The sequence below is a fragment of the Syngnathoides biaculeatus genome, chromosome 13 (assembly GCF_019802595.1).
Source record: "Syngnathoides biaculeatus isolate LvHL_M chromosome 13, ASM1980259v1, whole genome shotgun sequence".
In the NCBI taxonomy this organism is placed as follows: domain Eukaryota; kingdom Metazoa; phylum Chordata; class Actinopteri; order Syngnathiformes; family Syngnathidae; genus Syngnathoides; species Syngnathoides biaculeatus.
Window position 1 is genome coordinate 26,980,466 of NC_084652.1, and position 26,843 is coordinate 27,007,308.

Below are 26,843 nucleotides of genomic sequence, written 5' to 3' on the forward strand. Positions count from 1 at the left end.
GAAAGGACCCCGAGTACCATTAACAGGACTAGGAGGAAAAGTAATTTATGGTAAACATGTAAACTTACCTTTGAAAATAGGAAATATGCCTATAAAAACATATATGGTGATTATAAACCCTATCCCAGAGTGGATAGTGGGCATGGACATATTAGCCGGAATATTTGAATTCGGAGCAAATCCACTAAAAATACATGCAATATTGGTGGGTAAAGTAAAAATGCCACCTTTTCCGATACCACAAGCTACACAAGTAGTTAGTCAAAAGCAATATCGGATACCTGGAGGACAGGAAGAAATTTCGGCGACCATTAAAGAATATTTAGAAGCTGGTGTATTGAAAACAGTGACGGCAAACTGGAACAATCCGTTGTGGCCAGTCAGGAAATCAGATAACTCTGGAAGGATGACAGTAGACTACAGAGGATTGAATAAACACACACGTGCATTGACTTCCGCGGTAACCGACGCAGTGACAATTATAGAACGAGTGCAACATCATCCCGGAACATGGTATGGGGTTATAGATTTGGCTAACGCATTTTTCACTATTCCTATTCCTGAGGATAGGATGAATCAATTTCCGTTTACCTGGGAAGGGCGCCACTACACGTTTACCAGACTACCACAGGGTTATTTACATAGTCCCACAATCTGCCACCGGGTAGTAGCAGAGCACCTGGAAAAGATAAAAGTTCCTAAGGAAATAATGATACTTTAGTTGGGGAGAAGAACAACAGCGATCATTTAATATGGCGAAGGAAGCGAAACAGCAAGCAGTGTCACTGGGAAAAATGAAATCGGGACCGGTAGAATTGCAGGTGTCAGCGTTAAATGAATACGCGAACTGGAGTTTGTGGCAAAAGCAAGATAGGATTCGTAAACCCTTGGGATTCTGGTCGAGAAAGCTCCCAGAAGCAGGCCTAAGGTACACACCTTTTGAAAAGCAGCTATTAGCATGCTATTAGGCATTGGTTGAAACTGAGGCTCAAACGGTGGGCCATGAGGTGTGAATGAGAACACATATACCGATTTTGACATGGGTTAAAGGTAACCCAACGACACATAGAATAGGAACCACACAGGAAGCTAGTATTATCAAATGGAAATGGTATGTGTCTGAGCGAATTAAAATAGGGGAAAAAGGAGTCTAAAGAGTGGGCAAAGACTCACCATGTAGAATGGATCTATCACATTCCCTATTATCCACAGGCTGCTGGGTTAATAGAGCGAATGAATGGAATTCTTAAGGAAACATTGAAAACGCTATCTCGAAAAAGAACGCTGGACAAATGGTGCAAAGACTTACCCGAGGCGGTGAATCAGATTAATTATAGACCGCTTGGGGCGGGAATAACACCCCTAATATGAACGATAATGGGGGAAGCGGTACAAAATTCCAATGGGGAAATTAAAATGTGGAAAATTGATCCTCAAGCTGAAATTCCCGTACGAGCTACTCCAGGCTCAGCGGGATTGGATTTGAAAATCCTGACAAACATCACTCTGGTTCCCAACGAAATCCAAATAGTGAAAACAGGATTGGGGCTCCAGTGTCCATCAGGGACATATGAACACATTCTACCACAAAGTGGGTTATCACTAAAAGGGTTAACAATTCAAGCCAGAGTAATTGATGCGGACTATCAAGGAGAAATTGGAGTGGTATGCAAATTATTAGCAGAACAGCCCCTTACATTGGAAAGAGGGGACAAAATTGCTCAATTGGTAGTGAAGCCTTGCCTTGTAACCAAGGTAAAAGAAATACCTAAACCTGTGGTGATAACCACCAGAGGGGAGGGAGGATTTGGCTCCACTGATTTGGCAGAGCAAAAGTTTGTGTAAAACAGCCAGACAGTCCTCCCCAAGCAGCAGAAATTATAGCTCAAGGGCAAGATGCTACTGTGAGCGTCTTATATCCTGTAGAGGAAAAATGGGTAAATGTACCGGTGTCAAAATGTTATACAAGAGAGAACTAATCACATGTTTGTAGTATGCACTATTTGTCGTAATACAGATGCCGTGGTGGTATTTGCTGATTGGAAGACCATCATCGGAGAGGCGCCATGGCCGGACCAGGGAAGACCGAGGGCCCAAGAGGTGGCAGTGTCGTCTGCTGGGTCACGTGTATCCTTGTCCTTGGTGCCATGGTCCAACTCTGCTGCGCAATGACGGAGGGTGACAAATTGGAGCAGGTCCAGCGGCTCCACATAAGATGGAAAAGCATTACCCAGGACCGTACTCAAGGAGACTACACCTGTCCAGCTTACCGAGCTTGCGGCGTGGTAAACGTCACCAGCAATTGTCAGATGTGGAAGTGCAAAAAGTGCCTTGGAGGAAAGGACATCCCGGTGGTGGAACAAGGATGCAACTTAACCGTCACTTCAGTAGTCCCCATGTGCCACTACAACAGGACGACCAAGACCTGCAATGAGCACAACTGGACGAGGTGGACGATTACCGTAAAAGAAACCCTGTTTTTTTAACAGCACTGAAATCTCGGGACGGAACACATTTTTGAACATAATATGGGTGTTACCAGGGAAACCTAATGCTACAAGAACACACATAGCACCAGTATTAGATACCTGTACACACATGGAACAAGCCAGGGTTAAAACCCGAGTGTACTGGGAAATAAAATTCCCCGATATACCACACTGTACACGAAGACGAAGAGCTTGGTATGATACTCTCTTAGGAGGAATGGGAACACTGTATGGTGTAGCTAATGCTGCAGGTAATGAAGTAACCAGAACAATGTTATCTAACACAGGGCAACACGCATCAGAGGCTATACATCAGGTAGGGTTATAGCTTCCAAAAGCTATGATAGGGCAATTGGAAAACACAGGTGTTTGGAAAATAGGCATTTACGTGGGAATTAAAATTATGGAATGAAACGTATGATGCCTTAAAGAATCTATCACATTAAGGGAATAGGACAACCTGTGCATTGCAAATGATACATGCGGAAGCTCAAAAAGAGCGATTCCAGAGAATAATGACAACGGGGAAATTATCACGAATGGAGACGGGTTTGGAATATTAGTTGCAAACTTTGGTTACAGTTGCACTCGGAGCGAACAAAATGCAACAGTACATATTGTGCTGGGTATTGGACTCAGTACAATGTGTCTACTGTTAAAACGATATGTAAGTATCAAGTATTACCGGTGATTACTACTACAGGATTTTGGTTTCTACATCTGGATGGAGAGTGGATGGATGTGGGAACAAATACGACTTATGAGATGAAAATGTGTGACGAAAAAGACAGAGGAATGGTGTGTACATTACAACAGGGACACAGCAATCCATGTTTAACCGACTCAGAGGCTGTACTTTGTGATTGGACTAGGGAGCCACGAAGGGAGATGTTGTGGCAAATCGGACCACATGCTCTATGTGTGGCAACAATGCAAAATAATTCACCATCGGTTCCTTTCGTTGGTTGCTTATATAATGTGCACCTATGGCATTGGGGTTTGACGAATTACTCTGTGTCTAATCGGCTGACACAAGTACAATGGGATGTACTAAAGAATCCCTGGAACCTCTCACTGGAGCGTTTCAAATGCGCATTGGAACAATCCACTGAAGTTCAGAAAATTATACAGTCACATACGTCTAACATCTCCAAGCTCATGGTGTCCACATTTGTAGCCAGCGGACGGATACAACATGCTGCTAAAATAGTACAACAGTCCTCAGCCCATCACTGGTGGGACATCTTTTCAGGGATGTCAGTCACAGCTAGGAGGACTTTGGTGCCCCCTCTGATTCTGTTGGTTATTGTAATAGTATTGCTATCACTATGTAATCTGCTAACGTGTATCTCCGTAAGACATATCCGATCAGAAGTGGAGTGGGTGATTATGCAACGCATGAGATGATTGTACGCCTTGAGAAAAGCAATGGACACTTCCGTGTCGAGAACTACACTGTTAAGTTGGTGCCTCACCCCACTCATGTATACATTTATGCTAGATGGCAAGGATGTTTATCACATCAATATATTCACAGAAACCTAACGTTGCGGGAATTATGGTCCATGTTCTTTCATGACATCATGAATCACACTGGAAATGGAATAGTGTTACCATCGACGTTTGACAGGTATATCAACTAATATGTGAAGCCTCAAGAGTGGAATGAAAGGAGTGTTAATTAGTGATGCTTCCCATAACCGTTGAATACCCGAATGTATTGTGCAACCATGGTTATATAAGTTGTTTTTCACTATCTTGTTTGCATGCATACACACTTGTTTTTCGTATCACTCACTTGTTTTTCGCATCACCTGTTTTTCTGGTCAAGACGTCTGGACCGTTTCACTATCTTGTCCGCATGCATACCAAAGACAAACATTGTTGTGGGATGTCTTGACAGTTATGGCTGCGTAAGATGTTTTTCAGAGCCTGAAGGACACACTTAGGTGTCAATAGTAAATCAGGAAACAATCGTTGCGGCGCCAGGTGGGACGGGTAGGCCACCCGCCCTTTCTCTCGCACGCAACTGAAAAGTATAATAGAGAGATCCAGAGTACAAACAGGTAGAGTCTGCTGCGGGTTTCATACGGACGCCCAGCTGGTTGACAAGCGGACCTCTCCCTGGGTGAACGGCTCTCCACCTTCTCGGCATAGGTAAGGGGCTCATATGATTGATTTCACGCAATGTCAACTGTATTTTGAGAACTTGCATTTGGTCGAAATAAATATGCCAGTTATTGAGGCTAAATAGCATTTGGGAACGTTGGTCTTTTGTTGAGTGTCGTCTTTGTCTCCTGAGCGCCGACCAGCACCGATCCTTTCAATAAAACCAAAGGCGATGTTCAGAATTGTGGAAACTACAGAGGATAAAAAATGATTAGCCACACAATGAAGTTATGGGAAAGAGTCGTGGAGGCGAGACTCAGGCCAGAAGGAAGTAACTGCGAGCAACAGTTTGGTTTGATGCCTAGAAAGAGGACCACAGATGCATTATTTGCCTTGAGGATGCTCATGGAAAAGTACAGAGAAGGTTAGAAGGCGCTAAATTTTGTCTTTGTAGAGCTCGAGAAAGCGTGACAGAATACCAAGAGAGGAACTGTGGTACTGCATGCGCAAGTCCGGTGTGATGGAGAAATATGTTAGAATAGTACAGGACATATATGATGACAGCAGAGTATCAGTGAGATGTGCCATAGGTGTGTCAGAAGAATTTAAGGTGGAGGTGGGACTGCATCAGCGATCCACGCTGAGCCCCTTCCTGTTTGCGGTAGTCATAGATGGGCTGACAGATGAGGTTAGACTGGAGTCCCCTTGGACCATGATTTTTGCAGATGATAGTCTTATCTGCAGTGAAAGCAGGGAGCAGGTGGAGGAACAATTAAAGAGATGGAGGCACGCACTGGAAAGGAGAGGAATGAAGATTAGCCCAATTAAAAGAGTATATTTGCAAGAATGAGAGAGGCGGTGGGGGAAGAGTTAAGCTCCAGGGAGAAGAGATAGCAAGGGTGGACGACTTCAAATACTTGGGGTCAACAATACAGAGCAATGGAAAGTGTGGGAACGAAGTAAAGAAACCGGTCCAAGCTGGGTGGAACTGTTGTCGGAAGATTTCTGGTGTTCTATGGCAGTGATTTTCAACCACTGCGCCGCGGCACCCTAGTGTGACGTGAGAGATCGTCAGGTGTGCCGTGAGAAATTATCCAATATCACTTTTTTTTTTAAATTAACATTTATTAATAATTTTCTCCAAATATTATGTCATTGTCCAGTGTCCGTGCTGTAAACAGTAATCTAATATTTGTCCGTGTGGCAACACGTAGCTGATTGCCTTGTTCCTCCAAGAGAATTAGTGATGCACCTGAGAGGCCGTGGTGACAGTCATGGAGAAGTTTTTAAAAAGGAACACTGCAAACTCCGAACTGGGCCCTGGACAAGATTCTGACCCCGATGAAGGCCCTAGTATGAGTTGTGGGAAAAAGAAAGCAAAGACGGTGAGCTCAAGGCAATATAGTGAAAGCCATCTTTCGTTTGGATTTACTTTCACCGGGGATGAGACGACACCTATTCCATTATGCCTGGTATGTGGCGAGAAGCTATCCAACAGCGCCATGGTGCCAAGCAAGCTTAAACGCCATCTCCAAACGACACACCCGTCGCTTCAAAACAAGCCGATAGACTATTTTGTTCGCCTGCGTGTAAACACAGAGAAACGGGCAACGTTTATGAGAAAAACCACAAAGGTAAATGAGAAAGCGGTCAAAGCTAGTTACCTAGTCGCCGAACTTGATGCTAAATCAAAAAAGCCGCACACTGTGGCAGAGACATCAATACTACCTGCCTGTAAAGCCATTGTCAACGAGATGCTCGGCCCTGATGCGGTTAAAGACATAGCTAAAGTCCCGCTCTCTGATAACACAATTGCCAGGTGTATTGATGACATGTCTACAGACATCGAAAGCCATGTTTTGGAAAACATCATATCATTGGAAATTTGGGTTGCAAGTTGACGAGTCTACAGATATTAGTGGACATCTCAGCTCTTGGCCAATGTGCGTTTTGTGGATAGAGATGCCATTCGAGAAAACTTCCTATTTTGCAAGGCAATGCCAGAAAAAACAAAAACAGGAAATTTTTCGGGTCACATCGGAATATCTTGACCAGGGATGACATACGTGGGAAAACTGGACAAGTGTGTGCACTGATGGAGCTGCAGCCATGGTCGGGCGCACCAAAGGCTTCGTGAGTAGAGTGAAGGAAAGAAACCCAGATCTGATTGTTACGCACAATTTTTTGCACCGTGAGGCCCTCGTTGCTAAGACTTTACCAGCAGAACTGGTTCCTGCGTTGGACGATGTGGTGCGCATAGTGAACTTTGTAAAGACACGACCTCTGAAAAGCCGTATATTCGCATCTCTGTGTGAGGAAATGGGAGCGGAGCATAAAGCCTTATTGCTCCATACGGAGGTCCGATGGTTGTCGCGCGGTAAGGTGCTGACCCGTGTGTATGAGCTGCGAGAGGAACTTAAAATGTTTCTGACAAATGAGAGGTCTGATTACTCAAGTCTGTTTGCAAGTGATGAGTGGTGCGCAAAGCTGGCATACCTGGCTGATATATTTCATCATCTTAATGAACTGAACACAAGGATGCAGGGCCGAAATGAAAACCTGCTTACAAGCACAGATAAAATAAATGGATTCCGTTTAAAGGTGCACCTCTGGCAACAACATGTGCAACGTGCCAACCTGGAGATATTCCCACTCACAGACAAACGGCAAAGCAACACTGCTGCACTGTCTGAGGTAATAGGTAAACATTTGAAAAGTCTTGAGGAGAAGTTGTCATTTTATTTCTCTTCAGCCTCCACTGGATGCTTTGACTTGGTTAGGGACCCATACAGCTCGGCATCAGTTGCTGGAAAGGACATGACTTTACAGAGCAGGAGGAACTAACTGAACTGAAACAGGATCGTGGTTTAAAACTAAGATTTGCTGATCTTCCTTTGGACAGTTTTTGGTTGACTGCTGCCAACAAAGCTGTTCTGACATTGCTCCCATTTTCCACAACATATCTGTGTGAGCTGAGCTTTTCAAGCCTACCTGCTATAAAAACTAAAAACTGAGAGCTGTTGAAGAAGAGCTTCGTGTGTGTCTTTCTTCTATTCCTGCCAGGATATCGGCTTTGTGTTCATCTAAACTGGCCCAGGTTTCACACTGACTGACATAAATAAATTGAGAAATTATATTGTAATTAAATATATTATAGAGAGTGTCATTTTGTAACATTTTTGGTTAGTGGCGTGCCACAAAATTTTTCCAATGTAAAAAATGTGCCGTGGCTCAAAAAAGGTTGAAAAACACTGATGTAGAGCATGCTGCTTGTTTACGCTCTAATAATGGTAAAAAAAAAATAGAAGTGCTGTTTCTTTCATGAATGTCAAGGTATGTGAATAATAGAAGAAAAAGTGGTGAAACTGGATGAGATTTTCCCTTTTTTAAGGGCAAAGTCTAAAGTATAAAACAGTGGCGAGGCCGGCCATGATGTACGGTTGCAGTGAAGAAATAACAGGAAGCAGAAGTTGAGGTTGTAGAAATGAAGATGTTCAGGTTCTCGCTCGTAGTGAGCAGGTTGGATAGGATAGAAATGAGCTCAGAGGGACAACCAAAGTTGGATGTTTTGGAGACAAGGTAAGAGAGAGCAGACTTCGATGGTTTGGACATGTCACAGAGGCGAGAGATTGAGTATTATTGGTAGAAGGGTGCTGAGGATGGAGCTGCAAGGCAAAAGAGCAAGAGAAAGACCAAAGGAAAAGTTGATGGATGTTTTGAGGGAGGACTTGAAGACTGTGGGTGTTAGACAGGAAGATGCATGAAATAGGATTAGATGGGAAAAGATGTCCCCTAATCGGGACAAGCAGAAAGGTAAAGAATAAGGATTGCAGCAAATTGGTACTGCACATTTGTACATTGGTAAAAGGGTTTTCCTGATTTTTTAGGTCAATTTTGGGGGTGCGCATCATACTATGGGTGTATTATACTTGAGAAATTACGGTCGTTCCTTTTAACAGAAATGCGTCTAGAGCTTGTTGCTATGATGTTCCTTGTTCTTTGTTCTGCATGTCATACCAGGGCAGCACCGACTGCTTCCTTGTGTGCTTTTACACACTTGGCCATTAAAGCTAATTCTGATTGATGACTTGGTCCAGTTCTGGTACCTTCTGCATTGCAACATGAGCAGTGATCGCATCTTCCTCCTACAGCATATCATCCTTTGTGCCATCCATGGCTTTTTTGAGGAACCATTTTTCAAATCCTGTTCCTTTTATTCCTAATTATTGTCAGTGCTTTGAAGCGAAGCGCCATCGCGCAGCCTCTTTCCCTCCATTTGGCTACAATCTATAACAGCTTTTCCTCCATCTCCGGGAACTGTGAAGCTCTCCCAGATCACAAAACTCTTCCATGTGGTTTTTGATGGATTATTTTCACTTTCGTCTTCGTCCACAATCTTACATTTGACTCAGCCAATTTGAACTGCTGTGTAACTTTTCGGTTACTCACTTCTCCGCCAGCAGTGATGACACTTTTAAAGGTGGCTACATAACTAGCCCTTGTAGTTGACGTTTTTTGTCTTAGTTTAAGTTAAAACAAACTCAGAGGCAGCAGTTTCTGATAACATATATTTGTTGCTACTGCACCAAACGTTACGTTAACAATCGTAAAATGGCAAACTCCCGCGAGCAGTTCAGGAATTTCACGTTGGCGGCACACATTACCGTTATACATATGTGTACAAGACATTGAATATCATCTTGATATGGAAATGTATACATTTTTTTCTCAGCTGATCAACCTGTATATGATCTTTTTAATTTATACCAAAATGTAATGCGCTCTATTGACTTTTTGAAGATATTCTGGGAAAATTTTGTGCATAATACACAAGAAATTACAGAAACTGTTCTGGGATGATTGTTTGAGGTACATTAATGGATTAAACTTAATAAAGCAATTCTAAACTTTTGTGAAGATGACAAAATTAAACATGACAAAAACAAGCACAAAAATTATATACATACCCAGATCGCAAAGCTGTGATTATGCAATCGGCACAGAAACGGTGCAGGCATTCTTTGGTTGTCATTGTGTTTTTCAGCATATCCAGACAGATAGGACACATTAGTTCACTGTGTAAGGACCTGGGTGAAACTGCAATTTCCAGCCCATCTGTTATAGCTTCCTATAGCAATATAAAACAGGGTTAGTAAGCAACTGTACATTGAAAAATCTTTTTACGCAACTCCGCTTCGGATTATAAATTGATTCATTGTAAAAACTATAAATAAATGAAAAAAAACATTTTACCTGTGGAGTTCTCTGCAGTTCATAAAGGCTCAACTCCCAAGTCTTACTGAGGGGTTGAACCCCATTGGTCTGAACTGTCTGAGTCATCACCGTATAACTGAAACAAGATATGCAACAAGATGTGTCGTCAGGACGGTGAGTAGGGAGGAATAATATTCCTTAAATGTCTGTATGACTGAAAAACAGATGACATAAAAATTTGTCAAAAAACCCTTAAAAAGCATTATTCATGTTAACTGTTCTAATGGATCTGAACACTTTTGTTGTCTTACAGGTCAAAAGTGACCCACTACCATTTTGAGTTGAAGAAAAAGCACTCTAAACTATCAGGTTTTTTTTTTCAACCTGAAATTTTCCTCTCTTTTCCTTTCCTAAAGGGACCCCCTAATCAGAAAAAGTGATACTTTGCTTTTGTTTCTGATTCCATGTATGCTGTTGACTACTACGGTACAAAAACTGTCTTACGGGTCATTTTGACCTGTGAATTGTAAAAATTTAAACAAAGTTCAAAGGCCACACACAAACTCCAATACACAAACATGACTGATGTAAGAATTTAACTTGAATTTGACCTGCATTCTTGATGTACAGCTAACCCCTCACATTACACGAGCTCCCAAACAAAAGAAACTCTCAGACCAAAAAAAAAAAAAAAAAAAAATCAGTGTAGAGGACATAAAGGTACCCTGAATCAAAGCCCAAAGAAGATGACATGTGATGTGACTCGTCTCGTTTGATTGCTGAACTAGACTTACACGTCACAACCGCTTAAACTGAATTGGTGCAAACCATGCCCGATGCAGAAGACAAAGTCATAGTCTGTGCAATAAATACCTGATAAAATCTGAAAAATATAAGTACAGAGAAACAATTAGCTCGTTCTCCCTTGATCTTTTTATTCCCACTTTTTATGTTTTTTTTGGTCTCGTCAATACCTGTGACAGGTAGAACTTCAGGCCAACCCCTTCACAATTACATCTCTGTGTGGATGGTGGATGTATGGAATGATCTACCAGCCAACGTTACTGTAGAAAAAAAGTGTTATGAGAGGTGGTTTATCCATCCATCCATTTATTTTGCCGCTTATCCTCACAGAGGTCGTAAGAGTGCTGGAACCTATCCCAGCTATCATCAGGCAGGGGTACACATGAACTGGTTGCCAACCAATCACAGGGCACAGAGAGACAGACAAGAGCCGCACTCATAATCACACCTTCGGCCAATGTAGAGTATCCAATTAGTGTGTGTTTTTAAGGATGTGGGAGGAACCTGGAGTCTTCTTTTCCTTTCGGCTTGTCCCGTTAGGGGTCACCACAGGGTGTCATATTTTTCCATTTAAGCCCATCTCGTGCATCCTCCTCCCTCTCGAACACCCACTGTCCTCATGTCCTCCCTCACAACATCCATCAACCTTTTCTTTGGTCTTCCTCTCACTCTTTTGCCTGGCAGCTCCCTCCCCAGCATCCTTCAACCAACATACTCACTCTCTCACCTCTGAACATGTCCAAACCATCAAAGTCTGCTCTCTCTCACCTTGTCTCCAAAGCAGCCAACTTTGACTGTGCCTCTAATGAGCTCATTTCTAATCCTATCCAACCTGTTCACACCAAGCGAGAACCTCAACAGCTTCATTTCTGCTACCTGAACTTCTGCTTCCTGTTGTTTCTTCAGGGCCACTGTCTCTAATCCATACATCATGGCCAGCCTCACCACTGTTTTATAAATTTTGCCCTTCATCCTGGCGGACACTCTTCTGTCACATAGAACACCAGACACCTTCCACCAACTGTTCCACCCCGCTTGGACCCATTCCTTCACATCCTTACCACACTCACCATTGCTCTGTATTGTTGACCCCAAGTATTTGAAATCCAGTCTAACCTCGTCTGTCACCCTATCCATTACTACCCCAAACAGGAAGGGGCTCAGTGCGGAACCCTGATGCAGTCCCACCTCGACCTTAAATTCTTCTGACACACCAATGGCACATCTCACTGCTGTTCTGCTACCCTCATACATGTCCTGTACTATTCTAACATATTGCTCCACCACACCAGACTTGCGCATGCAGTATCATAGTTCCTCTCTTGGTGCTTTGTCATGAGCTTTCTCTAGGTCTACAAAGATACAATGTAGCTCCTACTGACCTTCTCTGTACTTTTCCACGAGCATCCTGAAGGCAAATAGTGGATTTGTGGTACACTTTCTAGACATGAAATCATACTGTTGCTCGCAGATACTTCTGTCCTGAGTCTAGTCTCCACTACTGTTTCCCATAACTTAATTGGGTGGCTCATCTTTATTCCTCTGTAGTTTCCACAGTTCTGAACATCACCTTTGTTCTTAAAAATGGGGACTAGCACACTTTTCCTCCATTCTTCTGGCATCTTCTCTCCCACTAGTATTCCATTGAATAAGTTGGTCAAAACCTCCACAGCCACCTCACCAAATTGCTTCATCCCTCTACTGGTATGTCATCGGGACCAACTGTCTTTCCATTTTTCATTCTGTTCAGTGCCTTTCTAACCTCTCCCTTAGTAATCAAAGCCACTTGCCAGTCATTCACACTTGCCTCTTCTACCCTACCTTCTCTCCCATTTTCTTCATTCATTAACTTCACTCTTTCCATCGACTTAGTACACTACTGGCACCAGTCAACATATTTCCATTGCTATCTTAATCACCTTTACTTGCTGCACATCCTTCCCATCTCTATCCCTCTGTCTGGCCGACCTGTAGAGAACCTTTCCTCCTTCTTTCGCATCCAACCTGGTGTCCATGTTGTCATATGCCTCGTTTAGCCTTTGCCACCTCTACCTTTGCCCTGCGTCGCATCTAAATGTATTCTTTACGCCTCTCCTCAGTCCTCTCCGTCTACCATCTGAAAAAGATATCTAGAGTCAAGTCTTGTATGTGTCAAGCAGACCAGGAAAAGCTCATCCATGCTTTTAACCTCAAGTAGACTTGACTCTAGCGGTCTTCAGAGTGGACTCCCCGAAAAGCGTATTTAACAGCTGCAGGACATTCAGAATGATGCAGCTCGCGTTCTGACCAAAACAAAGCGGTCAGAGCATATATCTCCAATCCTAAAGTCCTTGCACTGGTTTCCAGTCAGCTTTAGAATAGATTTCAAAGTTCTGCTACTGGTCTATAAATCGCTAAATGATTTCGGTCCTGATTACATGAAATAAATGCTTACGGAATACAAACCCAGTAGAGCTCTGAGATTGACTGATTCACAAATAGCGGAGCGCAGAGTCCAAAGCAAACATGGTGACCAAAGTCCGCATCACTGAAGATGGTGCACCGATCCGCCTGTCGATCTCCCGCTCCATTCTTCCCTCACTCGTGAACAAGACCCCAAGATACTTGAACTCCTCTACCAGAGAGGGCACGCCAACCTTTTCCGACTGAGGACCATGGTCTCAGATTTAGAGGTGCTGATTCTCATCCCATTTCACACTCAGACATAAACCACTCCAGTGAGCGTTGGAGATCACAGCTTGATGAAGCCAACAGAACCACATCATCTCCAAAGAGCAGACATGCAATGCTGAGACCGCCAAACCGGACACCCTGTATACACCTCCGTTTTAACTACAAATTCTGTCCATAAAAATTAACAAAATCGGCGGCACAGGGCAGCCTTAGGGGAGTCCAACTCTCACTGGAAACAAGTCCAACTTTTTGCCAGCCATGCGGACCAAACTCTGACACCAGTCGGACAGGGACCAAACAGCCCGTATCAAGGGGTTCGGTCCGACATACTCCCGAAGAACCCCCCACTGGACTCCACGAGGGACACTGTCAAATGCCTTCTCCAAGTCCACAAAACATGTCGCCTGGTTAAGCGAACTTCCCACGCATCCCTCGAGGATCCTGCCGAGGGTGTAGAAATGATCCACTGTTTCACGGCCAGAAAGAAAATCCCATTGCTCCTCCTGAATCTGAGATTAGACTTCCAACGGTAAATGAGGAAAGACTACAAAAAAGTTTATTTTACTCAAACACATATCTATAAATGAACTAATGGCCATATTTTAAGTATTTAGCAATGAGTTCAAAGTCTTTTATCCAAATCAGCTGACCAGCTAAGCTAACAGCTGACCAAAAAATGATGGTTCCACTTTGTCAGAAATTATAATCACCCACAAACTTAATTTACAAATGAGTGTGTATCACTTTTATGCTGCCATTAAACGTGCATTCAGTCACACAAGTTCAATAGACAAAGTCTTCCTATCCATGGAGACCTGTAGGGATCTAAGCATAATACCACACTCATTTCCCCTCCATTGAGTCAGTCATAACAGACACTTCTGCCTTTCACAGTGACACTGACAATAGCCCTGATGAAGACTGTTGAAACTGCCCTCTCCGCAAACCCTCCGCTCCCATACATCCCTACTCTTTCCAGCCAATGAAGAGAACAGAGAAAAACTAGAGCAATGGCTGTTAGACTACTATAAAAGTAGCACATCCAATATCTGTGAACCTCAAAAGCTGCCCATGATGTCAGGACCCCCAATGAGACTTATTGTAGACACCGATGCCACACCACACACAAATCCCAGTCCCTGTCCACTGGGAAAAACAGGTGAAGGCCGGCCTTGATCAGGATGTTCAGCTCAGTGTCATAGAGTCTTTCCTAATCGGAACCCCAGTTTCATGGTGTCATCGAATGGTCGTCTGCTTAAAGGAATCTCGTAAACCTCAGTTCACTTCAAGGCTTTGATTCACTGCGGCAAGAGAGACACACACTAGACCCAATCGCCGTTCCATCAAGCCCGCATGGTCCCGCGGAACACAAGGAAAAGCAATTTTGTTGCCTGGACCGGCTACCATAATATCGCATTCGACCCTAACGACAGGTACCTGACAACCTTCATCACACCCTGGGGCCGGTACAGGTAACGAGTGTGCCCTCAGGGATACATAGCATATGGAGACGTATACACCAGACGATTTGACGAAATAGTTAGTGACATTGACAACAAAACAAAGGTCATTGATAACACAATCATGTGGTCTCCCTACATCCTACATTACTCCAAGTGGCAAATTAGTTGGACACACGTGGCCGAAATGGTATCATTCTCAACCTATCAAAGTTCTTGTTTGCCAAAGGAGAAGTCAATTTTGCAGGTTTAAAATATACCCCCACAACTGTTCGTCCATGCCCACAGGTTCTGGAAGCGATCAAGGGATTCCCCAAACCTCGCACTATCACTGGTGTGCGAAGCTGGTTTGGATTTGTAAACCAAGTAGAATATGCTTTTGCATCAGCAGAGAATCCAACCCAACACACCATTCAAGTGGACTGAATATATGGACAACTTCTTTGAAGAAACCAAGACCATCATAATTCAGGAAATACAAAGAGGTGTGGAAATATTTGACAAAAAAAGCCAACATGCCTTCCAACAGACTTCAGCAAAAACGACATTCGTTTCTGGCTACTTTAAAAACATTACGCATGCACAACAAGCAAGCCATTCTGCTCTCACTTAGGCTGGAAAAATCACACGAGTGGGCAGCTGCTTTACTTCATTGGCTGAATAAAGGCAGTCACTCAAATTTGATGAGCGCAACTGCTCTCATGCGCTTTCGCGTTCACAAATCTGCAGTCGAGGACGAAAAATCACGCACATAAAATTTGTTATGAGTAGAAATACGTAGACACTCGGCGCACATGAAAACCAATCCAGCGCAGTGAACCATAGCCTGACTCTTTTTAACATGGAAGCACACCACTCCTGGTCGGTTACCTGACTCCGCCCCCCCCTCGGCTCTTAAAGGGGTATACTCATCACTACATATACCGACCACCCACACAGTCTAGGCTACGTAGAGCATGCTCCATGTGTTTTGTTTTTGTTCCCCCCCCCCCCCCCCACACGGAAGCACACGGTCTTCTGCTTGTTTATCTTACTCTGCCGTCCTTCGGCTCTTAAAGGGGTATACTCATGACTACATACACCGACCACCCACACAGTCTGGGCTACATAGAGTATGCTGCTTGTGTTTACTCTCCATAATGATGGTAAAAGAAGAAGTGCCGTTGCTTTAATGAATGTCAAGGTATGTGAATAATGAATAATGAAAAAGTGATGAAACTGGACAGGATTTTCTCTTTTTTTTTTTTGAGTAAAAATGTCTGGTCTGAAGCCAAAGTAGAAAGTACAGGATGAGATGGTGTCTAATGTTAAAATCCCACCTTGGTCTAGTGTGATAGAAGATGAAAGCACATACAATACAGTACACAAAAAGCTAATTCTGGATTTTAAATAAAGGAGGCAATATAACATTAACCTTAAAACTGTTTGGGAGCATCATTTAGCTTTCAACATGCATTGCTAAAGATATTCTGCAAGCAATAATTCAGTTTTACACAAGAAAAACAGATAGGGATATCATTGTCGGTTTAAAAAAAAAATGGGAAAAAAAATGAAAAATGAAACAAAGCTGAAAGCGACCTTTCAAATTTATAGTTCATAGTTGGCTTGGTTACAGTCACTTACATTTGACAAGCGCGACCGCGCTCACGCGCCTCGTGCTCTGAAATCTGCATAGTCGAGCACGAAAAATCAAGTAAAATTTAAGAGTAGAAAAAATAGATATTGAAAGATGTCGCTTATTTTGTGTAGTCTTGACATTAATTGACATGTTTATTTCATAAACGTTAACTAAACAAGGGAGCTCCAAAATCAGTCTTCACCCGGAAACAGGAAATGCAAGTTAACTGTACTGAACATGTCCGGAAGTGATGCGACAAGCGCATGTTCAGTACAGTTAACTTGCATGTACGTTGAAAGTTATCAACATAATGACCCATGTCAAAGGAAAATCAGTTACACCAGGGGTGCTCAATGTGTATCGTGAGGTACTTTTCGTTGATCGTGTGATGGCGTGCCCAAAAAAAAAAGACGTTCGACTATCATCCATCTCATCTTGCTTGATTCAGCTGTGGCCAATACGTCGAGGGCACGTACATAAAGGCGCATTCGAGCCAGCTGGCCTCCTATTAGAGGCAGTCGCGGCATAGCGCGCGTGCACCCGCACCCAGCCCGCCCCACTAACTAGAATACGTATGAGATTGTAATTTACTTTGACTTGATCTAAATTGTAACGGTCATTTTCATTTGACGACACACCCACTACAGCTCCATGCTGCTCCTCTGTCACTCAGAGGCAGAGACAGGGAGAAAAACCTCACACTCAATATACAGCAACACTTGAACTGAAGTTTCTAGCTTTGGTGCTTCTTTGGAGACAATAAATCTTTACTTGGTCCAGAAAAGTCGGTAAATCTAGCAACAAAGTCACATGGAAACACTGGGCAATAAAACTGCTCTAAGTGAATATGCAATTTGATTGGTTGGTAGCATCACATGGGGTACTGTGCCGGCTAGAAGCAGAGATGAAGAGAAGCGCTACAGCTCAACGCTGCCCATTCAAGCCATCTGAAACCATACATGTATAAAATGTTTATTCCGTTTGTGTTCACCCACAAGGCAAAGAGAAGCAGAGGGAGGGAAAATTATTTTCCAGAACAACAAGCTTTGCCAAGACATTTTACTTTCTTTGTCATTTTCCATGTGTTCTCCAGGACTGGAAATTTGGTAAATCATTTTCCAGGTTTTCCAGGGCTGCCATCTTCTGAAACGCAGTGGGGACCCGGATTGGAAATGAAAACCCAAACTGGTTTCCATCCATCCATCCATCCATCCATTTTCTTCGTCGCTTATCCTCACAAGGATCGCGGGGGGTGTGCTGGAGCCTATCCCAGCTGTCAACGGGCAGGAGGCAGGATACACCCTGAACTGGTTGCCAGCCAATCGCAGAGCAGATCGAGACAAACAGTTGCACTAACAATCATACCTAGGGGCAATTTAGAGTGTCCAATTAATGTTGTATGTTTTTGGGATGTGGAAGGAAACCGGAGTGCCGGGAGAAAACCCATGCAAGCACAGGGAGAACATGCAAAGTCTACACAGGCGGGTCCGGGATTGGACCCGGATCTCGGAACCGTGAGGCCAACGCTTTCCAGCTGAGCTACCGTGCCGGCCACAAAGACTTTCATACAGCTATCTAATTGAAGCAGAGCTGGAGTAAAATATTTGATTTCTGATTTATTTACTGGTGACTTCACATTAAAGGTGATGACTGACAAGTTCAAAAATCAATAAAAATGCCCTTTTCTTTTCCATTTTGCTGAACCGGATTTTGGGCATGTGGATTAGGCGGGGGTCAAAGAAAATTGTTTTCTTATTTATGCACGCAAGGTAATCCTTGTTCTTTTCAGATTTCTACCCAATAAAAAATAAAAAATAAAAAACACTTCGGTCACTAATTAATTTATGTTGATTACTTAGCAAGAAAACTAGGCCTGATTTCCAACATAAAAAGTGGTATAAAAATCTAATTTTATCCACGTATCGCCCCTCATTCCAATGATTTTGAAAAGTGAAGCAACGGAGTTGTTACATCTTCCAGCAGTACTGATGGAGAAGGTGCTATGCAGCATTGATTTACAGTATATTTACTGTACACGGGAGGAAAACTATCCCTCTCACTGATGTAATCAGTAATTGATGAATATTTGCTTGCGGAGTTGAATTTTCTACCTCAATGATTAAAATGTAAATCAATGCTAATGCTGAGTGTCTTCGCATCGCCATTAAGATAAGGCTTCTTTTCTTACTCCTAATATAGGAGACATATTTAAGAGCCGATACCATGAAACCTACACGAAAAATTTCATTAAACAGGCAACCATTACACTCCATACATGGAAATGCTCCAAAATTAAACGCCAGCGGCTGCAACAGGATTAGCTATTATAGACGTTGTGATATGGAAAATAACAGTAGTCGAACCACAAAATGAGACTATGATGTAAACAAAAAGTGAAACGTTTATAAGGTAAACTTTCACACAAAACAGAGGTGACACGAACACTCACGTAAAACACAATTACAAGATCTATTTACTTACTCAACAATGTCGGTTGGTAGAACAGAGTACGTTTCGGTGTATGGAATATGGCAGATGAGGAAGACAAGGAGAGCTTCTTCTTCTCCGTCTTCTTTTGTCCAATGTGGTGGTTAGCAAGTAATCATGTGCATTACCGCCATCTTCTGAAACGGAGTGGGGACCCGGATTGGAAATAAAAACCCAAACTGGTTTCCATCCGTCCATTTTCTTCGTCGCTTATCCTCACGTGGGTCTCGGGGAGTGCTTGGAGCCTATCCCAGCTGTCAACGGGCAGGAGGCGGGGTACACCCTGAACTGGTTGCCAGCCAATCGCAGGGCACATTGAGACAAAAAGCTGCACTCACAATCACACCAAGGGGCAATTTAGAGTGTCCAATTAATGTTGCATGTTTTTGGAATGTGGGAGGAAACTGGAGAGCCCGGAGGAAACCCACGCAGGCACGGGGAGAACATGCACGCCAAAACTTCACCTGTACTTTCCTTTAGGGTAATGGTGCCCCAATTGGCAATGTCTCTGATGATCAGTGTGCAGAGACCCAGGAAACACCTTTCGTTCAACCAGTCAGCCGTGCTAATGTGTGGTGGTAGTGCGGAGGGGATCGTATCTTCGGCCACCTCCCGTGCAACAGTTCAGGCAGATGTGCATTAGTGACTTTACTTTTACCCATTTCCGTTGTTCCTGTCACCCTCGATGATCTGGCGTTTGATCCTGAACACTTCCAGGAAGCTCTTGGCCTACACCGGTCACGTTGGTCCAAACCTACCTGGCTCACTGAGGACGACCCCACCTACATTGACGCTATTGGCGTCCCCGTGGTGTCCAAGATGAACATAAACTGGCTGATCAGGTAGTTGCCGGTTTTGAAAATATACCTGTAATTTCCGCTCTGTTCCCTGTTACTCCAAACAAAAATGTCGATCATATCAATTACATCCATTATAATGCACAACATTTGGACAACTTCACCCTTGAAGGACTTGAAGCTGTATCACAGGTGGCCAACCTGTGGCTCTCGAGCCGCATGGGGCTCTTTGCCTCCTTTCATGCGGCTCTCGTGAAGGTACGAAAGCATATTTAAGCTCCCCTTAGGTGCATGCACGCGCACTTTGCTTAAGTTCATTACGGTCGTTGCCACTGAGTGTTCCCTGCATTGATTACAGTATCTGTGTGGGCGTTTTGCTTGAGTTTATTACCGTTGTTATGCATATTGTGACAACAAGCTCAGAGTGTCTGTACATGTGCGTCAATGCATAAGTGTGACGAAACCCTGCAGCATGTGCGCCGGAAGGGTGAGAAGGGAAAAAAAGCGTGAATGCGACCGGGGAAGAGTGCCTTCCTTCGAAGGTGTGCATCGAGAGAAGGAACCCCAAGCAGGACGACCTCAGCATGGAGAATACATCTCCTCTGCATCTTCTGAACATGGTCACATGACCACAGCAAGAATGATTAGCATGTTATTTTCGCAAAACTGGCTTTCGCATTGAATGAAAATAGCTGGAAGTTTCCCAATCAAATGGTGATCTTTGGAGAAAATCATGTCAATTTCGCTCTTAAAATGCCAGGGAAAAATGCAGTTAAACAAAAATATGTGGATGCACAGAGGATGTTTTTACCAGAGTGGGTGTGCTCATAACTTTTTGGTTGACCGCTATGGCCAGCCATGCTCTCCATTTTATGTCAGATGTCAATTGCATTTCATAGGTTCAATTTTTCACTTCAGCTCTCTCCATACTAACATTGACCTGGAATTTCCAAAAGGGACTACACTTCCCAGTCACAAGTTAGTCACTTTGAAAAATCACACAGAAAAGCACATGCAGTCTTTTGTTTTGTTTTTTTTTAATAATGAAGCATTCAGAGACAAATGCTTGCATCATATCAAGTGGCTTGGAACACCAGAAGGGCCAAAAAGCCATATATTGAAGGGTATTTTTTTTTAATGGGTTCGTGATGTCACTGAATCAGCTTTATTGGCTAACTGTGTGACAACACACAAGCAAGACCTTCAACTGTCCCACTACACTGTTGAACAGAGAATATCGGACATTAGCATGGCTACTGATTGACAGTTGCACTGAGACCTTCAATCATGTGAGTATTTTAGTGTTTCATTAGATGAGCATTATGCCATACAATGAGCATTATGCCATACAAGACCTGGTTGAACTGGTAGTTTGCCTATGTGAGAGAGCACACAATTTTAACTTTTTAAAATTACTGGCCTGTGGTATTGGTACTGTGTAGGAGTCGATTTGCCTTGTTATCATGTTGGTGTGTGATATTTACAGTAAATATGGCTCAGCAAAGCTATGCTTGTGAGGAGGGAATGATATTAATGTATATGATGTGGCTCTTTGCCGTGACACAGTAAAAAATGTGGCTTTTCATCTCCGACTGGTTGGCCACCTCTGCTACATGAGCAACTTAAGGGTACATCTATTATGGCTTTCCAAAATAGAACTGCATTAGATGCAGTGTTGGCCGTGGAAGGAGGTGTTTGCCGAATAACACACAACATGGCGGACTCCTCACTAAGAAAATGAAGGAACACTCTGGTGTTGACACGTCTATGTGGGATAAGTGAATGAATGTGTTTGGTAAATGGAAGGCTGTCATTTCATCAATCTTCATCTCTCTGGCTCTCTTCAACCTCTATTCTCACCCTCTGTGGATGCTGTTGTCCTTGCATTCACTCTCTTTTCACCTGTCTAATTGAGAAGGCTGGTGCCCCTGCTGATGGCCGCGGCAATTATGTTCTCATTTGACCCCAGCCGCAGGTTGCTCCTGTTAGGATTTCACCTTTTTCTTAATCTGACTCCAAAATTTTAACTTTCACAACCTCTGTCTACCTCCTCACCACGTACTTAACAATTTGGTGTGTCCGTTCTGTCAGAGAGAATATCAGAGACCAATTGGAGTTTTATTCCTAACAATAAAACTAAAACAGACGTCTGGGTCCCGGGTCCCTGACACAAAAAAAATGTGTGTCCTTGTGACCATCAAGAGACAACACACTCATCCGGGTTGCCCAGTTATATAGAAACACATCATGAATATTCATTTTCCTAAATCAAAATGCATATTAATTGGCTCACTCCGTTCTCCTCCCATCTGGGTGTTGTGACTCATCTGTGGTGTCTATCATCTAGTTCTTCGTCCGAAGTCTGACCGCACTTTGCCGAAGTTGTCTGTCAGTTGATGCACTCTGACTGCACTTTGCACTTTTGGCCTCTCAGTTCTCCCCAGCTTTGTTACCTGTGGTTTTTGTCTTTACTGTCACACAACACTTTAACACAAACAAGTTGTCCGACAACCTTTGTTTCATATGCAATGCTTTCTTTTTTCTTTTATAACATAGCAAAGCCACGCGCAGCATCCGCATAATATATTTCAAGCAAAAAGTATTTACATAACCTTTTACTCCTCAAGATGATTTTATTGTTGCTGTTGGTCCTCTTGAAAATGACACTGAACTTCCACCGCTTCCTGATTATCATGATGTTGACATGCCCCGTGATTGCATTCCCCTTGCTCATATTGTGTGATTATTCTGTTGTTCTTATATTTGAGTTTTGTTGCTTTTTTAGAAAATTTTTGCTGTTTTTGAGTTGTAGTACTAGTATTTTCCTGCAGGTTTAAAGCTTACGATAGTTCTGAATTATGAGCCTCTGCACTCGTTTACTTTTGTGATTTTCGTGTTTTATTTCATAGACCAAGAGAGGGAATGAAGACTACTAAACACGGAGTTTCGGCTCCCTCCGAAGATATTCTATTGAGATTAGGTCTTGAAGACTACTTTACTTTTATTGTACTTTCATTTTTACTTTCACTTTTAACATGGACCCATACAAATAAAAACCTTGTGCTACCGGGCAGCTTTTGTCTTCTTCTTTGGGCTATCCTGCCAGAAGGCACGTCTCGTGTGCGGCAGATACCTAGATAAGACCCGGACGTCTGTATTGCACATTCCTTTGTAATAAATCCATTTTTTGTTTACCCATCCCATCATTGGTCATCTCTTCCTTGATCCGTGAATATATGTAGGGTCGAACTCGAAAATCCCTACAGTCTGGAGACAGGCTAGGCCACGCCAGAACCTTGATATGGTTCTTACAGAGCCACTCCTTGGTTTTCCTGGCTGTGTGCTTCGGGTCATTGTCATGTTGAAAGATCCAGCCACGACCCATCTTCAATGCTCTGACTGAGGGAAAAAGTTTGTTCCCCAAAATCTCACAATACATGGCCGCAGAAAAACACCCACAAAGCTTGATGCTACAACCCCCATGCTTCACAGGAGAGATGGTGTTCTTGGGATGGAACTCATCATTCGTCTTCCGCCAAACACCGTTAGTGGAATTATGACCAAAAAGTTCAATTTTGGTCTCATCTGACCACAAAACCTTCTCTCATGACTCCTCTGTATCGTCCATATGGTCATTGGGAAATTTAAGAAGGGCCTTGACATGTGCTGGTTTAAGCAGGGGAATCTTCCATTCCATACATGATTTCAAACCATAGCATATTGTATTACCAACAGTCACCTTGGACAGGGTAGTTCCAGCTCTTTTCAGGTCATTGACCAAATCCTGTCATGTAGTCCTGAGGTGATTCCTCACCTTTCCAAGGATCATTGAGACCTCACAAGGTGATATCTTGTATGGGGCTCCACTCCGATTGAGATTGACCGTCATGTTTAGCTTCTTCCATTTTCTAATGATTGCTCCAACAGTGGACCTTTTTTCACCAAGCTGCTTGGCAATTTTTTCGTAGCTCTTTCCAGCCTTGTAGAGTTGTACAATTTTGTCTCTGGTGTCTTTGGACAGCTCTTTGGTCTTGGCCATGTTACAAGTTTGAGTCTTACTGATTGTATGGGTTGGACAGGTGTCTTTATGCACCTAATGACCTCACACAGGTGCATCTGATTTAGGATAATACATAAAGTGGAGGTGGACTTTCAAAGGTGGAGTAACAGGTCTTTGAATTTTAGCTGATAGATAGATACGTATTTGCAGTGTATCAGACAAATAAATTGTGAAAAAGAATCATACATTGTGATTTCTAGATTTTTCCTTTCAGATTATCTCTCTCACAGTGGACATGCACCTACGATGAAAATTTCAGACCCATCCATGATTTCTAAGTGGGAGAACTTGTAAAATAGCAGGGTGTTCAATACCTTATTTTCTTCACCGTATTGTTATAATCTAGTGTAATTTACGGCGGTATCGATATTGTCAATCCATTCATGAAAGCTAGCAGTAGATGATCTATATCTTCCTAAAGCATGGAGAGGGGAAACTTCAAGACAACGCGTACCAGGGGAAAATGACCATTAAAACTTAGATCAAGTCAAAGTAAATCAAGATCTCCTATGTATTATCTTTAGCAGGGCTTGCATGCGCGCTACGCCGCGACTGCCGTAAATACGAGGCTGGCTTGCTAGAACGCACCTTTATGTGAGTGCACTCGACGTATTGGCCACACCCAAATCAAGTGACGAGGTGGATGATAGTCTTCGTCTTTTTTTTTGGGGGGGGGGGGCACGCCGTCACACGATCAACCAAAACTGCCTCGCGATCGACACATTGAGCACCCCTGGTGGAACTGAATGTCCTTTGACATTGCTCATTATGTTGATGACTTTCAACGTAAATGCGTTTGCAGTACGTGAAGAAGCTCTGAACATGCGCTTGTGGCATCACTTCCGAACTCGTTCAGTATGGTTAACTTACATTTCCTGTTTCCAGGTGAAGATTTATTGTTTTGGAGCAGCATTGTTTTGTTAACATTTATGAAATTAACACGTAAATTAATGTCAAGACTACACAAAATATCTGACGTCTTTCAATATCTATTTTTTCTACTCGTAACTAATTTTATGTGCGTGATTTTTCGTGCTCAACTGTGCTGATCTCAGAGCGCGATGGCGCGCGAGCGCGGTCGTGCTCGTCAAATGTGAGTGACTGTGACTAAACCAAGCCAACTATGAACTATAAATTTGAAAGGCCGCTTGCACCTTTGTTTCATTTTTTTTAACTCACAATGATATCCCTGTCTGTTTTTCTTGGTGTAAAACTGAATTATTGCCTGCAGAATATTTTTAGCAGTGCACGTTGAAAGCTAAATGATGCTCCCGAACAGTTTTAAGGTTGTTATGTTGCCTCCTATAATTAAAATACAGAATTACCTTCTTGTGCACTGTATTGTCTGTGCTTTCATTCTCGATCAGGCTGTGCCAAGGTGGAATTTTAACAATAGATACCATCTCATCCTGTGCTTTTGACTTTGGCTTCAGACGAGACGTTTTTTACTCAAAAAAGAAAATTTTGTCCAGTTTCACCACTTTTTCTTCTATTATTCGCATACCCCAACATTCATTGAAGCAACAGCACTTTTTTTTTTTTTACTTTTAACGTTATTATCGAGAGTAAACACACGCAGCATGCTACGTAGCCTAGACTTTGTGGGTGGACGGTGTTTGTAATTATAAGTTTCCCTCTTTAAGAGGGGGGGGGGGTCAGGTAAAGAAGCAGAAGAAGTGTGTTTCCACATTAGGAAGGAAAGAGTCAGGCTGTGGTTCACTGTGCTGGATTGGTTTTCATATGCGCTGAGATTGTCTATTTCTACTAATAACAAATTTTACGCGTGTGATTTTTCGTGCTCGACAGTGTAGATTTGCGAGCGTGAGTGTGAGTGACTGCAATACATTTCCTCTGGATTAGCACTTTAAATTGGTACAGTCTTAATTACAACAAATGTTACACCACAGTACTTACGGGCGGCACGGTGATGCAGCTGGACAGCCTTGGCCTCAAAGTTCTGAGGTCAAGGATTCAATCCTGGACCCGCCTGTGTGGAGTTCGCATGTCGGTTTTCTCCAGGTACTCCCGTTTCCTCCCACACCCCAAAAAAAAAAATGCAACATTAATTGCACTCTCTAAGTTGTCCCTAGGTGTGATTGTGACTGCAATTGTTGTCTATCTCCATGTGCCCTGCGATTGGCTGGGAACCAGTTCAGGGTGTACTCCGCCTCCTGCCCATTGACAGCTGGGATAGGTTCCAGCACTCCCTGCGACTCTTGTGAGGACAAGCAGCAAAGAAAATAGATGGAATGATGTATGGATGGATGTATGGATGGAAACTCACAGACCAATGATAGCTTCCAGAAGATCTACTGGAGTGCACGTTTGCAAAATGGGCTGTCACCAGCACAAATGCTGGCACATCTGCTCTAACCTGGCAGTAAATGAAGACCTGCTGACACCTAAAGGCGCATCCACACTCAGAGTGGCAAAGGAGGACTAAAAGGCGAAACAGAGACAGTTGGGCGATCGAACGGAAAAACATCTGCCCAGGCTGAAGCCTGGAGATGTTGTGTGTCTTCGGGATTGTTCCACAGGCACATGGAGCCAAACTGGACACATGCAGGAGGGAGTTGGATCAACGCTGAGAAGGAACCACACAGACCTTCAGCTGCAGCAGAGTCAGGAGGACGCTGTGGCCCAGGAAGAGGTTCAGCAGGACACACCTGAATCTACCAAGCTGGTTGACAATAGGCCTGACTGTGCTGACACTTTTCTGATCAAGGTTCCTGCATCACAAGCTATTACAGAATTGTCTAGACCTAAGAGACATCTTCAGCCACGTAAGAGGCTGATTGAGAGCTGTTGAACACTTAGTGGGGTATTCTGAGTTGCTGTTCAGATGCAATATACGTTTTAAAAAAAAGTGGAATGTTGACATGTTTATAAGCTGTTTTCCAGATGCCTTGAGAACTTGTACCAGTACTTTTATTATTTTCATATTCAATGGAAAAATTATATTTTTGCACATTGTTGTGAGTTGTTTACAATCAGTTATAATGCTAAGAGTAAAGTTGAAACCGGAACTATATGCTAATTTTAAGTTTTTTTTTTTTTAAGTGGTAGATATTTCTTTATAGGTTGGCAGATGTGGTGTTATGGGTTAGATAATATAACAACTACATTACCCAG

General features: G+C 43.1%; 1 protein-coding gene across 5 annotated transcripts in view; it reads right to left on the minus strand.

Annotated features, from left to right (window-relative positions):
* The window catches only part of rnf2 (ring finger protein 2), a 96,078-nt gene that overhangs the window by 52,185 nt on the left and 17,050 nt on the right, over positions 1–26,843 (minus strand). For 2 of the 5 annotated variants that reach the window (XM_061839508.1, XM_061839507.1), the window contains exons 2-3: positions 9,852–9,948; positions 9,566–9,726 (exon numbers count right to left, since the gene is read on the minus strand). In XM_061839508.1, coding sequence (XP_061695492.1) covers positions 9,566–9,726; positions 9,852–9,938 — 248 coding nt within the window. In that variant the 5' untranslated portion in view covers positions 9,939–9,948. Of the gene's footprint in view, positions 1–9,565; positions 9,727–9,851; positions 10,027–18,848; positions 19,047–25,625; positions 25,645–26,843 lie in introns of those variants that run through there. The other 3 variants (XM_061839511.1, XM_061839510.1, XM_061839509.1) reach the window with 3 other exon arrangements.